General features: G+C 46.5%; 1 protein-coding gene across 1 annotated transcript in view; it reads left to right on the forward strand.

Annotated features, from left to right (window-relative positions):
• LOC102481749 (uncharacterized) overlaps positions 1 to 12,300 on the forward strand; it is a 24,173-nt gene that overhangs the window by 10,644 nt on the left and 1,229 nt on the right. Inside the window, exons 4-8 of the mRNA XM_006142144.1 lie at positions 1,404 to 1,547; positions 3,908 to 4,030; positions 6,869 to 6,994; positions 9,573 to 9,740; positions 10,008 to 10,154. Of these exons, the coding sequence (XP_006142206.1) occupies positions 1,404 to 1,547; positions 3,908 to 4,030; positions 6,869 to 6,994; positions 9,573 to 9,740; positions 10,008 to 10,154 (708 nt within the window). The remainder of the gene's footprint in view (positions 1 to 1,403; positions 1,548 to 3,907; positions 4,031 to 6,868; positions 6,995 to 9,572; positions 9,741 to 10,007; positions 10,155 to 12,300) is intronic.

Below are 12,300 nucleotides of genomic sequence, written 5' to 3' on the forward strand. Positions count from 1 at the left end.
CCTTCCATAAACTTTTAAAAGCCCCTGCTGTGCTTCTGGCTGGCCCTCATAGTGATGTTTTCCTTAGTCTACTTTTCTGTATCTGCCAACGTTTCCATATAAGCCCATCTTAAAGTAATTAATAGCTTAGTTTTGACTCTGGAAAACTCTACCTCTTCCTCTTAAAGGTTTCAGATCTCTAAGAAAGCTTTCAAAATTAATCAGATGGTGGAAAACTAGGAAGAGAGAGTTCAACTCTTCTGCAGAATACCACAAAATTTAAGCCTAAAATAACACGATGACACTTTTTTAAGTTTTTTTTTGCCTTAGGGTGTAAGCACTCACCAGAGAGAGAGACAGAGACAGTGAGAGGGAAAGTGAGAAATCACCACCACCACCCCCCATGGGGGGATGGCCATGCCACAATCCCTTTTACATTCCCCTTGGATCTTGGGCATGCATGTACATGTGTCCAGAGTGATTTTCTTTTCTTCTTTTCTTTTCTTTTCTTTTCTTTTGTTGTTTTCTTTTTTTTCTTCTTTTCTTTTCTTTTTTTTTTTTTTCTTTATTGTGTGTGTGTGTGTGTGTAGAGGTTTTTGCTATAGGGCGCGTGCACTCACCAGACAGACAGAGAGAGACAGAGAGACAGAGAGACAGAAAGCAAGAAATCACCCCCCGGGGGGGGATGGCTACACCACAATCCTTTCTCTCCATTCTCCTCTCGGGATCTTGGGCACACACATATACACGCCTGGTGTGAGTTTAAGGCACCGGGTCTGGGACTCAAACTGCGATCGACTACATGGGAGTCCAGCGACACAGCCATTAAGCTAACTGCTGGTCCCCCAAGAATTATTCTTTAAACTTTATTTATTTGCCAATTTTTAATTTGACCAGAGAGGATCAGAGAGAGAGAGAGAGAGAGAGAGAGCAAGCCACCAGGTCCAAGGCTCGAACTGTAGTTGGCCATGTGGGAGTCCAGTGACATAACTGCTTTGCCATCTACTAGTCCCAACATGATCACTTTTTAATTGCTTTTAGAGTTCGAGGTCTCTGAGGGAGGGTTTTGTATGTGTGGTCACTACCGGGTCTCCATGGCCTACTGTCTGGTATACAGTTAGCGCTCAAGATTGTGGAACAATGGAAAGAAACTTTGGGGTCCAGCCTGAAGGTTTCTTTAGGAACAATAAAGTGAGGGGCCAGCTCTACCTTCCCCTGTCGGCTGCTGTCTGGAATAAGTCTTCAGAGCCTGGAAGAAGCAGCTGAGAACAGAGCTGTCCCACTTGGAGGAAAATAATCTGGATTGTGGGGGTAGGGTAGAGGCAGAGAGTCAGGGCGGGCAGGAGAGGACTGGCGTGGGGAGGAGGACTGGGAGAGGGTTTCCTCAGTCCTCACCCCACTCTGACTACATTCCCTCCAAACAGAGGCAAGGCCCAAGGCCCAGCCCAATGCCGTGAAGTGTCACTACTGTTCTGGGGATAAGTCGGCCCCTTGTGACTCCCTTTCGGTCATGAACTGCACCGGGGACCAGACTGTGTGTGTCACTCTCAATGGGACATGGAGTACAGGTAAGGGCTCCTTTTAAGAGGTCAATTGCATGGCAAGCCACCTTCCCATCTGCACAAAGAAGTGTGGAGTTTCCGGTGCTCTATTGCCTGTGTGTTCTGGTGACCTATTGCTATTTAACAAATCACCTGCAAATTTAGGGGCTTAAAATGACCATCGTTTTATCATCTCTGGCAGTGTCTGGGTCAGGCTGAGGGGCAGGATTTGGGAAGAGCTCAGCTGCACATTCCTGGGTAGCTCACGTGTTTGTGTCAGAGGGTGACTAGAGCTGGAACGCAAGGCCCAGAGGAGGTGGGGGCTTGCCAAACCTCCCTCTTAGCCATGCACATTAGGGACCCTTCCATATAGTCTCTCCACAATGGTCAGATTGGTCTTCCTCACATCATGGCTGCCTCAGGGATCTTTACATGGACGCTAAAGACCATCTGGCAAGCAAGGTGGCAACTGCCAGCCTTGGACGTTGTATAATGTTATTGGTTGTAATGGTCACAAAACTTCATCTGGTTTCAATGGGGGAAGAGAGGTGGGAGGGAGAGACAGAGATCCCAGTAGTTGATGTGTTAGAGAATTTACAGATATATTTTTAAATCACTACTACATATTTGCAGGTGGTTTGAGGAGAGGGTTTTTCAGCAAAAGGCTTAGAACAGAACCACACTGGCCAGAGGATGAACTGACTATGAAGCCAACAAAAGACGAGTGACAAGTGGCCTAGGCTTCTACTCCTGGTGGTACGGTGGACTGGATCCTCAGAGGTTCTTTCCGCTCCTAACAGTGGCACACTGGGAAGCTGGGGTGGGAGCAGGTGGATAGAGAAGTGGAGGGAGTGATTGACCCTGGCAAGAAGGAGCATTTTTTCATTGCCATTGTTTAGAATTACTGGCACTGGTGAAAATGAAAAGCAGACTAAGTAGTCAGTTTCATTACTTTTCTTTTTTTTTTTTTTTTCTTTTCTTTTTTGTTTTAGAGCAATATATTTTTTCAGTACAGATCTATAGCCTTTTTTAAAATTTATTTTTATTTTTTAACATTAATATGCTATACATCATTACAGTATACAAAATGAATTTTTCATCCAAAATACACTGTCTGTTGGCTCAATCAAGCACATCAACATACGTATTATCAACAAACAATTTTTCATTTCTTACGTCTTGTATATTTTGCGTTTTTTCTTTTTTTCTTTTTCTTTTTTTTTGCCATCCTTGATTCCCTATCCCTAACCCTCTGCCCTGTCCCACCCTCCTCCCATTGTCTCTGGTATCCATGATTGCTTTCTATGCCTATTCTCCCCCCCATTTAATTGATTGGCTAATGAACTTAATTTGTCTAAATATTGGCAATAGCAAGCACAGCTGATATATACATACACAAGAACTCATGTCTGACTTTAGGCATAAACCTCAGTGAGTAGAATGAACATACTATAAAATAGTACCTAGCTGGGGCTATATAGCTTACTGTGGTCATCAAATACACAGTTTTTTCTTTAAATTTTGGTAACAGTTTTAGTATTTTTTTTCTCTGAAATTTTTTTAAATTTACATTCATTCCCTGAGCATCATCACAACCTACAGTTTCATTACTTTTCAAAATGCTGTACAGATAATACACCCCCTTATAGTCTGTTCCCAGAATAGACTGCTTCTACTATTCCTCCAACCTTCCACCTTGGTATGTCACTACTTACAGATGAGCTAGGTCCTGCTTTTGGGGGCTTTCAGGAAGTCACAGAAATTTCCAAAAATCTCTAAACAAAACAAAATGTGAGCAGAAATTAGACTGAAAGCAATGAACAAACAGGAAAGCACAGTGGCTCTGAGGAAAAATGCTGCTCATAGTCTACTCTGGGTAAATAGGTCGTGGGACAGCAGTGTGATTAGAGAGCTTACCCTTAGATTCCCACATAAGCCAAGGAGCTTAAAAGAAGGCTGAGATGACTCCAGGTCAAGTCACTTCAGCAGAAGTGAAACCAAATCCTCTGCAGAGACGCTCCCGGGATTCCCACAGATAAATATCAACCAAATAAGAGCTCATGATCAGACTCATGAAATGCACAGGAAAATAAGCCACCATAAGAGATAGCAGAAACAACAAACCACAGTTAAGGGCTCAACTACTGCAATCATCAGCTACAGAACAGGACTATATGTAATATAGTAAAAAGAATAGAATGAGAATCACAAAGATGAACAGGCAATAAGAGGTTGTTAAAGAAAAATGACCACGTAGATTTGAAAATTAATCATGTAGAACCTCTGAGAGGCTACTGAGAGAGACAAGAACTTCTAGACAAGGATAGAATCAAGTCGGAATGTGTGAGCTCTGAGTCTCTCCCTGTAATCTCCTCCTATTTTTGTAGGAGATCCCCAAACCCTGAAGGGCTGTGCTACAGAAGACATCTGCAACCTGCCAGCAAATGCCACCTTGGGCCCAGAGAAATCTGGATTTCATCTCACCTCCAAGCCTGAATGCACACAACCAGGTACTTTGAATCCTGCTTTTGTGAAGCCCTATCTTCTCTGCCCTTCCTGAACCATATATACTCTTCCTTATCCTATGTTTTCCCAGGGTACCCCTGGTCCCACCATAATGCCCCCAGAGTACAATTACACATACATACACGCATACACACACTGGCACACTCGGAAGCAGAAAGCACATTAGCACATGTCCACACCCGCACCTTTGTATTCCAGCACCCCAAACACATTTATAGAGGTGCATAGATTTCTTTTTTTGGAGAGGTTTTTGCTATGGGGTATGTGCTCTCGCCAGACAGACAGAGAGAGACAGAAAGCGAGAAATCGCCCCCCGGGGGGATGGCCATGCCACAATCCCTTCTCCTCCATTCTTCTCTTGGGATCTTGGGCACGCACGCACATGTGCCTGGCGTGAGTTTAAGCCACCGGGTCTGGGACTCAAATCGCGGTCAACTACATGGGAGTCCAGTGACATAGCCATTAGCTAACTGCTGGTCCCAAAGAAGATAGATTTGCTAACATGCTTCTTTTGGCTTAATGAAGAACATTCACAATAACTTTTTTCTTCTGGAAAAGAGGGATGCTAATTGAAATGGTATTTACTGGGGCAACAGCATTTTATGTGATTCGGCTGCAAGAATCACAGATGTTATACAGGTGAGAAAGGGAAAAAAAAAAAGGAAAAAAAAATAGAAAGGGAACTCTCCCTGACAGAGCGGCATTCTCTCAGCTCCAGCGAAGCAGAAGACACCTCTGTTAGAAATCACACCAGACGGGGCCAGGAGGTGGCATGGTGGTTAAGGTCCTGGACTCCCACCTTAACTGATAGGAACTGGTTCAAGTCCTGGACCTCCAGCCTGTTTTCTCACTTTCTCTCTCCTTGTCTCTTTCTGGTGAGTGCATGTGCCCTATAGCAAATTAAAAATAAAATAATGATATATAAACTAAAATAAATAATTCTTAAAAAATGATATCACACCAGAAAGAAACATTCTGTGATGCAGAAAAGGCTCTTTTTTGATGAATCTGCAGGCAAAGGGGAATTTCCTCTCAAGCTGCCACAAGTTTTACTGTACTTTTTAAAAAATATTTTTTCTTTATTTGTAATAGATTGTGTTTGTGTGCACAAGAGACACACCGAGAGAGGAACAACCTCTGTAGGCTCTGGCCGTGCCACGATCCCCTTCCTCCAATACTCCAGCTTGGGACTCTGGGGCACTCAAGTGCATGCCAGGCATGTTTCAGGTTGACCAGGTCCGGGATTTGAACCACAGTCGCCATGTGTTCCCTAGCTCTACAGTTTGGCACACTAATGCTTGAACCACAGAGGCTGCGTTAAGTTTTACTTTTGAAAACTAGGAGGGATATTTAATTAGCTGTCATGATGCAGGGGGCGCAAAAATGAAAAAAAAAAAAAAAGGGGGACGGGGCAGAGAGACTGCTTCTAGCACAGAGGGTAAGAGTTGTACCTTGGGAGCTGGAATCCCATAGGCAGCTGTGGTGTGAATCCTGATCCTGGCAGCTTGAAAAACATGCCTGGCATGGGGACTAGCAGTTAGCGTAATGGCTATGTTGCTGGACTCCCATGTAGTCAACCGCGGTTCAAGTCCCGGACCCAGCGGCTTAAACTCACACCCGGGGTGGGTGCCCAAGATCCTGAGAGGAGAATGGAGGAGAAGGGATTGTGGCGTGGCCATCCCCCCTGGGGGTGATTTCTCGCTTTCTATCTCTCTGTCTCTCTCTTTCTGGCAAGCGCACACACCCTGTAGTGAAAAACCTCTCAAAAAAACCCAAAAAACATGCCTGGCGTGTATGTGCCCGAGTCCCTCACAGGATGAAGAAATGGAGGTAAAAGGATTGGAGCTTGGCCATCCCCCACTGGGAGCTTCTCTCTCTCTCGTCCTCTGAAAGAAAACAAGGCGAGCACGGGAGCGCCAACTCCCAATATGGAAAGAAAAAGAGGACAATAGGATCACCAACGACAGGAACGTGGGACGCAGAACTTCTCTTTAAAAAATTTATTTTATTTACCTTTATTTATTTATTTTTAATTTGACCAGAGAGGGTCAGAGTGAGAAAGAAAAAGAAAGTGAGAAAGCAAGCCACCAGGTCTGGGACTTGAACCGCAGTTGGTGATGTGGGAGTCCAGTGCCCTTAACTACCACGCCACCTGCTGGCTCCAGGACGTGGAACTTTTGCGCGTGTAAGCCAAGTGGACACAGACACATAACATAGTCATGTATGGACACGTCAGCCTCAGATCTGTACACGGGGCTGCGAAAGAGGCGAGCACAGACACACGAATACACAACTGCACCAAGTACACACAGACATGTGGAAACTCGTTGCGATTGGGTCAGGAAGGTCATGCTGCATTTTTGCATAGAAAAACAAATATGTCTGTATGACCCAGTAAAATCCATAAACAATCACATCTGTGTGCCAACACCTCATCGGAACCACCCTCAAGCTTTAACACATAAACACACAGATCTGTGCATACAGATGTGCACGTAGACATCTATTCACACGGAAAAGGTAGGCACAGAGGTACACACACAAACCTCCTCACCTTCCTGCAGACGGTTCCGGAAACACACCGATATTCAACACAGGCGTTCCCCATCAGGCGCGCACACAGAGAAACAGCCGCATTCTCACACACGCAGCATCGTTACGGAAATCCACACGCAAAGGCACTTTTACACACCCATGAATGTGTATTGATGTGCCAGAAACTTGTGTACACGTGCATCTGTGCACGCGCGTACACACACACACACACACACACACACACACACACGTTGTTTTCCAACCAGTTCTCCTTTTTCTCTCCCCAGGTCCCCATGCAACTTCAGACAAGCCGAAGGCCACCATCTGCTTCACCTGCTCAGATGCAGACCACTGTGATCCGCTCCACTGCCCAGAGGAGAGGAACTACTGCCTTCAGACGGTGGGCATCGCAGGTGAGTGTCCACGGGGACAGAAACAGGCCCGGCGCCCAGCCAGATCTTCTCTTTGTCCCCTCATTTTTGTTGCCTGGACTCCAGCCACTGTAGCCTTTTTCTGGCCGTGCAGGACAACGGCTCGGGTTCAGCGCAGGGCAGGATCTTAAAACCCGAGGCCGTGTTTGTTTTAGCTATTGCTGTTGAGTAACACACCGGTCACGAAAGGACAAGCACTGTTTGACCTCACTTATGTGAGATTTCTAGAGTAGTCAAAATCCTAGAAATAGGGGCTAGAGGAGGGAGAAATAGGGAGTTTCTGTTCAGCGGCCATAGTTTGTTTTGTAAAGTGAAAATATTCTCAAGAGCTGTTGTACAACAATGTAAGTATGCTAACGTGACTGAACTGCACACTTAAAAATGATTGGAGGTGGACCAGACACACACGTAGTGGCTATGTTGTTGGACTTCCATGTAGTCGACAGTGATTTGAGTCCCGGACCCAGTGGCTTAAACTCATGCCGGGCGCATGTGCATGCATGCCCAAGATTCCAGGAGGAGAATGGAGGAGAAGGGATTGCGGTGTGGCCATCTGCCTTTGGGGGGTGATTTATCACTTTCTGTCTCTCTGTCTTTCTCTGTCTTTCTGGCGAGTGCACGTGCCCTATAGCAAAAAAACAAAAACAAAAACAAAAACCTCTCCAACAACAACAACAACAACAAAAATGGTTGGAGGTGAGCCAACTCTGTAACCTTGTGGTTAAGGGAGCCAGAGCCCACAAGGAATATGCTAGGTACATGTGCACAGATGCCCCAAATCTTCACAAGGTGGAGCAATAGATGAGAAGGGATTGTGGCATGACCACACCCCACTGGGGAATGCTTTCCTTTCCCTCTCTCTGGTAAGCACATGTGCCTTCTGGAAAAATTAAAAAAAAAATAAAGTTGGGGATACATTTTATGTTTTATGCTTTTTCTTTTTTTTAAAAAAAGAATTATTTTAATTTTATTTATTATCATTGTTTTCCAGTTTGAACAGAGAGAGACGGGGTGGGGGGCATGGGGGAGTGAAAAAACAAGTCCCAGATCCAGGACTTGAACTGCAGTGGAACCTGTGGTAGTCCAGAGCCTTTAACCACCACACCACCTGCTGGCGCCTTTCTTTTCTTTTTAAACTACAATTGAAAATAACACATTTTCATGGTTTCAAATACTAATTTGTTATTTCTCACGATTCCGTGTTTGACTGGGCTCAGCTAGGTAGTTCTGCTCCAGGAGGTGAAGGCTGAGGTCACTTAAGAGCTGGGCTTGGTTGGGGCTGCAATATTCCAGACAGACTCTCACCCTGCAGGGCCTCTCTCCTCGTGGGCTCTCATCAGTTAGTGGGCTAGCTTGAGCTTCCTTCCAGTGTGGAGGCTGGCTCCAAAGTGGAGCCCACCAGGCCTCTTAAGGGATAGGCTCAGAACTGGCACGGCATCACTTTTGCCAGGTTTTTAACCAGAGAAAGTGACAAGGCCAGCTCAGATTTTTTTTTTTTCTGCTTTTGCCATAGGGCATGTGCATTCGCTGGTGAGAGAGAGAGAGAGAGATCACCCCTGGGGGGATGGCCATGCCACAGTCTCTCCATTTTCCTCTTGGGATTTTGGGCATGCATGCACACACACCTGGTGTGTTTTTCAAGCCTCAGGGTCCTGGACTTGAGCTGAGTAGTTAGCCATGTGGGATCCAGCCACCACCTTCATCTCCACACCACTTGGTGGCTTGTGAGCTCAGATTTAAGAGGTGAAGAGAGAAGATTCCACCTCTTGATGGAGGAACGGCAAGCTCATGCTGCAGAAGACAACATGGACAGGAGATAGCCTGTGGCTACCTTGGCTTCTACTACAACATTCTGGATAGGGATCCCCCTAAAACTCGACCCTGACAGTCCACCCCCATAAAGAAAAGCTGGATTCTTCGTTTTGGAAAGTGTCAGAGGGCGTGAGAGAGAGAGAGAGAGCCTCCCAGTGGGGCATGATCACTGTATTCCTCTTTGCTCCATTCCTCTCTCCTTTTGGGGTCTTGGACATGCATGCACATGTACGCAAGGAGGTTTTCAAGCCACAAGGACCAGGATTCAAACTGTGGTTGGCCATGTGGAATCTGGCTCCCCATGCACAGCACTTCACTGTGCTGCAGGGCCAATCCCCAGACTCTTCTGTAAGTGGGAGGAAGGGTTGAACTTGAAACCAGCTCCTCATTGTCTTCCAGCAGCGTAAATAGGAAGACGATTGATAGTGTGCTGGGCTCCCGCGCTGGGCACTTCTGGAGTCCTAGAGAAGGTTCTGACCAAATCCAGAAGGTGCTCACAGACAGGCGGGTGACCTCACAGGTACAGAGCCACCCTGTTCATTGGAACTGGCAGAGAGAAGGCGAGGCGTCAAGGAGGACGTTCTGAGCTATGCGTCTCATTGAACAGTGGTTGGCTTTGGATGTATTAAGGGGAATCTGAGACAGAGTGAATGCCGACAGGGTGACACCCAGAAGGATTTGCGGGGGTGCATTGGAAGGTGGGTCATGACTGCCTTTTCTCACTAGCCTGCCTTCCACATCTCTCCAGCCTTGGGGAAAGGTGACTCTGTCGCCTGGAGAAATGGTTCCTGCGTGGCCTCCAAGGACTGCAACTTTGACAACTCCATCTCAGCCTTGACCTACAGCATTCGCTTTGGCTTCTGGGTAAACAACACCTGTTGTCAAGGAAGCTGCCAGGAGCCCACTCCTCTTCCTGGTACGCTGCCACCTGGAAGCAATCAGATGAGTGACTGAGGAGGGAGGCGGTGTGTGACTTTGAGGAGAGCCTGTCCCGCTTTAGAGAGGCAGGCAGGAATGTCACTCAACCCCCATTCCCCAGCCAGGCTGCCCTAAGACACCCTGGCTGCAGCTCAGTGGGTATCCCATGAAGGTCAGTCCCCTGTGGTAGGATCTCTGAGTGCACCCAGGTACTCGGGGGTCCTGAGACTCCTCCAGTCTGACTGTCACCCTCCTCTCTCTCCAGCAACTCTCCCAGTCTCACGTGCCCTGAGCAAGTTCCTGTGTCCTACCTGTTTTGGGAACTACTCGGGGCCCTGCTACGCCTCCTTTTACAAGCAGTGCCCCAGTGGGCAGACCAGGTGTGTCCAGCTGAACCTGGTGACTGAAGAAGGTAAGGGGGTGGCGTGCACGTGAACATGTATGCATGCATGTGCGTGAGTGAGGCTGATCACATGGGTTTGGATAAAGGCATGCCCGAGTTTGAGGTCTCACTCCATCATTTTCCTGGTAAGTAGGGACTGTAGGCAAAACTTTGCAGGGTTTTTAAGAGGACACAGTGAGCTCATGAAAGAAGTGACAGTATAGATGGAGGATAGACGAGCAAGTCTCTGAGGCCAGGCTACCTGAGTTCAAATCCCGTATCTATCATGATAAGCTGGGTGATCTTGGGCAGGTGACTTTACTTCTCTGTGCCTCAATTTCCACCTGCAAAGGGGATGGGAGTAGCTTCCAAGTCAGAAGACTTCAAGATCAGTGCTTTCCAAAAGAAACATACTATTTAATGACTATGTCGCTGGACTCCCATGTAGTCGATCGCAGTTTGAGTCCCAGACCCAGTGGCTTAAAACTCACGCCGGGCGCGTGTGCGTGCGTGCCCAAAATCCCGAGAGGAGAATGGAAGAGAAGGGATTGTGGTGTGACCATCCCCCCCAAGGGGTGATTTCTCGCTTTCTGTCTCTCTGTCTCTCTCTCTGTCTGTCTGGTGAGCACATGCGCCCTATAGCGAAAACCTCTCCAAAAAGAAAAGAAAAGAAACACTATGAATTATGCGTACAATTAAAATTTTTCTAGTAGCTTCATTAAACAAGCAAAAAGTAACGAGGAAAATTAACTTAATAACATGTTTTATTTACCTAAAAATATCCAACAGTTACCATTTCGACCTGTAATCACATAAGTAGTTACAAATGAGATAGCTTACCTTTGTTCTTTCTTATCAAGTCTTGAAGTCCGCTGTGTCTTTTACTCTCAAAGTACACAAATTCATAGGACCAGCAGTTAGTGTACTGGTTATATCGCTGGACTCCCATGTAGTTGACCATGATTCGAGTCCCAGACCCGGTGGCTTAAACTCACGCCCAGTGCATGTGCGTGCGTGCCCAAGATCTTGAGAGGAGAATGGAGGAGAAGGGATTGCGGCATGGCCATCCCCCCTGGGGGGTGACTTCTCACTTTCTGTCTCTCTGTCTCTCTCTCTGTCTTTCTGGCAAGCGCACGCACCCTATAGCAAAAACACCTCAAAAAAATAAATAAATAAAATAACCCCCCACATGTATCATGGACGCCCTTCACCCAAACTCGTAACGGTCCACTCAAGGCCAGCCCTGTTTCACCTCCACCTCTGCCTCACACTGTTTCAAAGCAAATTCAGGTATCATATCACTTCCTTCATAAGTATATTCATATATATGTCTGAAGGGTAGGACTTGTAAAATACCACGCACTGGTGAGGTTTTTTTAAACGGAAAAAAATAAGACTATTTTACTTTCTTTTTTCTTTCTTTCTTTTTTTTTTTTTTTGAGAGGTTTTTGCTATAGGGTGCGTGCGCTTGCCAGAAAGACAGAGAGAGAGACAGAGAGACAGAAAGCGAGAAATCACCCCCCAGGGGGGATGGCCATGCCGCAATCCCTTCTCCTCCATTCTCCTCTCAAGATCTTGGGCACGCACGCACACGCGCCTGGCGTGAGTTTTAAGCCACCGGGTCCAGGACACGAACCGCGGTCGACTACATGGGAGTCCAGAGACATAGCCATTACGCCATATGCTGGTCCCAGACTATTTTACTTTCATACCTCTTTTCAAGTCCTGAATAAACGGGGCATTTGCATACCTCTACATAAATGATCAGATCCTATCATGTAAGGATTCTTTAAAAAAAAAGTTCATGGGAAATCTGAATTAGAAAAAAAAAACTATGCATGATTTCAAAATTGTTTTCAGGGAACCAGCAGTTAGCGTAATGGCTATATCGCTGGACTCCCATGTAGTCGACCGCGGTTCGTGTCCTGGACCCGGTGGCTTAAAACTCACGCCAGGCGCGTGTGCGTGCGTGCCCAAAATCCCGAGAGGAGAATGGAGGAGAAGGGATTGCGGCGTGACCATCCCCCCTGGGGGGTGATTTCTCGCTTTCTGTCTCTATGTCTCTCTCTGTCTGTCTGGCGAGCGCACGTGCCCTATAGCGAAAATCTCTCTCAAAAAAAAAAAAAAATTGTTTTCACTGAAATAAAGTTTTTTTTTTTTTGGAGAGGTTTTCGCT

Source organism: Tupaia chinensis, unplaced genomic scaffold (genome assembly GCF_000334495.1).
Source record: "Tupaia chinensis unplaced genomic scaffold, TupChi_1.0 Scaffold000067_1, whole genome shotgun sequence".
NCBI classification, from domain to species: Eukaryota; Metazoa; Chordata; class Mammalia; order Scandentia; family Tupaiidae; genus Tupaia; species Tupaia belangeri.